This window comes from Nicrophorus vespilloides, unplaced genomic scaffold (genome assembly GCF_001412225.1).
Source record: "Nicrophorus vespilloides isolate i.1.1-1 unplaced genomic scaffold, Nicve_v1.0, whole genome shotgun sequence".
NCBI classification, from domain to species: domain Eukaryota; kingdom Metazoa; phylum Arthropoda; class Insecta; order Coleoptera; family Silphidae; genus Nicrophorus; species Nicrophorus vespilloides.
Window position 1 is genome coordinate 18240 of NW_017099790.1, and position 4842 is coordinate 23081.

Sequence of the window (4842 nt, forward strand, 5' to 3'; positions counted from 1 at the left end):
AAGTTCCAGGCTCCTTTGAGTGATTCTGTGTTGATAAACACTAGAGGAACGAGGGAGATCTGTAACCTGGCATTGGCCATTAAAAGAAAACCGGTAAAACTATATATAAATCTATAAAAAAAAATAAAAATTACTAGACACTAAATGTAGATCTTAGTACATGTGTCCACGTCTTACTGCCATCACGAAAATAGATGCATAAAAGAAGAAATATACGAACCGTACGGTGATTGGAGAAAGACAATCAAAATTGCAGAAAGTATGGATAGACATATTCTAAATGTAATTACTGCTAAAATCAAGGGCATCAAGGAAAATACGTACATTTTCACTAAATCTCTGGCTGAGCAAGTCGTGCAAGACCTCTGTGTGGGGAAGATTCCTACCATAATTCTGAGACCGGCAATAGGTTTGTATGAAATCATTATTCGGTTATTTTCATGAATAAGCTGTCATCATTTCAGTGGTCGGTGTTCTCGAGGATCCACTTCCCGGTTACTGTGAGGGTTTCTCCGGACATATAGGCATCTTGGTCGGAGCATTATCAGGTTTGATTTAAAAATTAAAGAGTTAACGTATTCTCAACTTATATGCCTTAGGCCTTATGCGATGCATTAACTTGAAGAAGTCGTACAGATCGGAATCGGTGCCGGTGGATTTCATTGCAAAAGGATTGATCAATTCCGTTTGGTTGAAAGGAACTGGACAAAGGTAAATGCATAATATATACAAACATATTTAATTCCATAATTTTCTCGCAATTTAGCGAACAGCCTGTAAGCATCTACAATGGGTCCAGCAACAATCTGATGGATTGGAACAACGAGACCTTTGCGAACGCAACAAATTCAGCTTTCATGAAAATCAGAACGACCTACAGATGGTACCCGCACTTTCATTTAATTGAAACCGACCTCTTTTTCTATCTGTACTTCATGATTTTCCAACTGTTGCCTTGCATTGTTGCAGATTTCATAATCTGTTTGAAGAAAGGACAACCAATGTAAAAGCAAATTTATCATCATCAATAATCAAGTTTTCATCAACAATTTACTTTCAGCTTGATCACTATTCAGAGGAAAATATTTACCGGACTCTGCGTCCTCGAGTACTTCAAATCCAACGAATGGAAGATCGAAAATAAGAACTTTCTATTTGCCGTTTCAGACGCACCGACCAATCACGAATTTATTATCGATCCACAGGTCCACGAACACAATTTCATTGAAAAAAACATCATTAAACATTTAAATTTCATCAACAAACATTATTTGAAACAGGAATTTACTGAACATCTCACGAGTCCCACAAAATTCGCGATGTAAGTTTCTCGTATCTAGTTTTATTATTTTTTTAATACTATTATTATTTCAGATTAAAAACTATTTACTATATAGTCCATACTATTGTTTATTCTACTATAGGATACGTGTTATATTCTGTCCTATATTGAACAGTTTAACGATCGTCAAAATAAATACAATTTAAGTAATCCTAAGTTTTGAATAACCAAGAATAATATTACCCACATATTGTGCCCACAATATTCGATGAAATTTTCCATCCGGAAATACATCCTGTGATAAAGGAAAGCTAAAAAATAAACCGTTCTGTTCTCTTCCTGGAACCCTTACCTGAGGGGAATTTATAACGTCCTGAAGGGAAAGTTTAACACAAGAACTTTCCTCATTTACTCTTGGGTGAAAAGTCAAGCTTGTCGACGTCTTAGATCTCATATTGATGCTGACGGTGGTTTCATTGAATCAAGAAATATAAAGTCTTGAATACATAAAATTTTTCGGAAATAAATTTAATTTATTTTATAGTATGTATTTGTTAATTTTCCGGCGATCATAAATCTGTCCTCTAAAACCTTACGCACCCTGTATATATTTTTTTATGTAAAACATTTTCAGCAAGTTCATTGGCAGTATGTGTAATTCTTTGTTTTGGGCTGTCTTTTGTTAACTATAAATGGAACAAAAACAAATTACCTAATCATAAAATAATAGGATCCACAAGAAATTGTAAGGCCAACGAAAATATTACTACCATGACTGAACTACACTGTTTGAAGGCCCTTTTCCGCTTAACCTATGTTAGGTTAGTTACCATGCCTAAATCTGACCCTGATCCAAATCTAGATATTAAAATTGATTTGGAAGAGCGAGTGAAGATCAGTCAAGATTGTTGTTAAAAATTGGATAAAAACATTATAGAAAGCAAATTGTATTTACAAGCATGCGAGAATATACTCCATATTAGTAGAGACTGGTAAATTCACGCGCTGATGGTGTATATATTATCCACTTCTGTCTCTAAATCCAGTGATGAATAAGGAAATTATTCTGCCGTTTATTGATAATAACATTATTTGAGGTAGGATGATAGAGCAATGGATCTGTAGCTGATCGATATAAACGGTGGGTTCTTTTTGAGGATGGGCACGTTAATTGTTACTTTCCATTTAGCAGGAATTTCACCACAGGAGAGGTTTTTGTTGAGAAATTTTAGGAGAACTCGCTCAGACAGGTCGTATCGGTGGTTGGGTTGAAATAGTTTATTGCTTTCGGTGGTATCTCTTGGTCTAACGTTAATCTAACAATAATCACTGACTTTCATGTATGCTCCATGTAGAAATGTTTTTAAATATAATTTTAACTGATTTAAATTGTTTTCGATTTTAAATTTAACCGGAACTGAAGCGATAAACATTGACGTGGAACGTACCCCTAAAACGGAAGAAAATTAATTTCGGTTCGACTCTGATAACATTTTCTAAGATATCAATGGATGAGGAGATAGACCAAGAAAATTCAAAAATATTTTCTTTATATAGTTAGAATTGTTTTTAGTTCAATTTAGAGCATTCTAAACTATGTCGAATGAACTTAACCTTCTTCAAATTTTATAATAGGTATAATTGTCAACTTAAGGAGTAACACATTTATTACATTTTATAGAAACGCAAACCCATAAATATAAACTCGAAAATCAAAGAAAGTGCGTATCCTTGACAGGAGTTGACAATATAAAGAGATGTGTTTTTTTTCGACATACTTATGACATGAATATACAGTAAGAACATCGAATTGCGCGGTTAATTGGTTCAAAAAGTTTCAGTGAAAATCGCGTAAGTCGAAAAATATAAAATGCAGGAATGTTAAGTTGAGCATTGAACCTTTCAGGCAAACACGAAATGTAGAATATTTGCTCAACCGCTCATCTTACTATTATTATTAGATTGATATTATAAAAATGTAGCAGTTGTGTATAACTCTTATAAAAATTGGTGAAGCATTCATTATAAATGTAATAATTATTTAAAAGTATAAACGTCATACTGCAATCTCTTGCATTGTTCTTATTTATAATGAGGTGATTAACATAATAGCATTGACCCCAGCCAATTGAAATAGTTTTTAATATTCATTATATATCACGATATTCAAATATTAAAGATACTATAAATGCATAGTGCAGATATCAGTAGCATCAATCTCGGTAAGTTATTTGCTATGGGTTGAAATTCAATTGTAACTTATTGAATATTCTAGGAATATCACAGGATGATCTTGAAATGCTTCGCAGTAACATCGATATTATAATACACATAACGGCTACCATAAGATTTACCGCAGATTTGACTGATGCTGCATTAGCAAATATCAGAGGAACGCGTGATTTTTGTCATCTGGCACTGTAAATGAAAAGAAAACCGGTGGGAGCTAATCTGTACTTTAAAAAAATGTAAAATTTAATGCACTGTAATCGCAGATCTTAATGCACGTTTCTACGTGTTATTGTCATCACGATAATAATTGTATTGAGGAGAAAATGTACGCACCACATGGCGATTGGAGGAAGATCATCGAAATTGCAGAAACTATGGATAGACACACCCTGAACGTAATGACTTGCTAAATGATGAACGTCAAACATAATACGTACAACATAAACCGTACAAGATTTGTGCGTCGGCAATATTCCAACTATTATTTTTAGACCTGCAATAGGTTTGTCCTAAAACAATGAAACGCTCTCTTCATAAATTAATTCTTTTCAGTGATTGGTATATATGAAGACCACATTCCTGGATATTTCGAGGGCTACTCTAGTCAAATCGGCTACTTAATAGGAGTTTTATCAGCTAACAAGGCAATCATTGTATTTATTATTGAAAGGAATCATGAAATGTGCAAATATACCTGAGGATAGTACTACGGAAACGGTACCAGTTGAGGTAATCTCAAAGGGCATTATAAATTCAATTTGAATGAAGGGAACTGGTCAATCACAAATAATTCAATTTAGTCATATTTATTATATCCATGTAAATTCAGTGCAATTTGAAGCAGATTGGAATATTTAGAACTGATTTGATTGTCACTTGATGTAAAAAGATTTGATAAAAAACATTAGTTTTTATTATAAAATATCAATGAAGTTATGAAACTTGCAATATTTCTAATAAAATATTAACTGACAATGAATTGTTTGTACATTCCAAGATATTTATATATGCTGGAAATTGGCATTCACCTCTATGTCAAAAATGTGTCAATTTGATTAAATTTGAGGTAAATGTAAGCAATTAAAAGTTTTATTAATTATTTTAGCCATTAGATTAAAAGTCAATAATTTTATTGTTTATAAGATTTTATGTTCAAATATTTCACGAATGACTATTATTAAATAACTTAATTGAAAACTTGAAAAATACGAATATGAAGTGAAAAATACATGGGATATACAAAACACAAAGTTTCTGAATTCAGGTGTCAATGCTTCAGTCCATACCTAACATCGAAGAAAAAATGTTATTGGATCACGTGCATTACA

General features: G+C 32.7%; 1 protein-coding gene across 1 annotated transcript in view; it reads left to right on the top strand.

The window, feature by feature from the left end:
- The window catches only part of LOC108565593 (putative fatty acyl-CoA reductase CG5065), a 6513-nt gene extending 5021 nt beyond the window's left edge, over positions 1-1492 (top strand). The window contains exons 4-10 of the mRNA XM_017925134.1: positions 10-93; positions 151-409; positions 465-548; positions 600-711; positions 767-1003; positions 1061-1321; positions 1375-1492. Of these exons, the coding sequence (XP_017780623.1) occupies positions 10-93; positions 151-409; positions 465-548; positions 600-711; positions 767-1003; positions 1061-1321; positions 1375-1453 (1116 nt within the window). The 3' untranslated portion in view covers positions 1454-1492. The remainder of the gene's footprint in view (positions 1-9; positions 94-150; positions 410-464; positions 549-599; positions 712-766; positions 1004-1060; positions 1322-1374) is intronic.
- The last annotated feature ends 3350 nt before the right edge of the window (positions 1493-4842 follow it).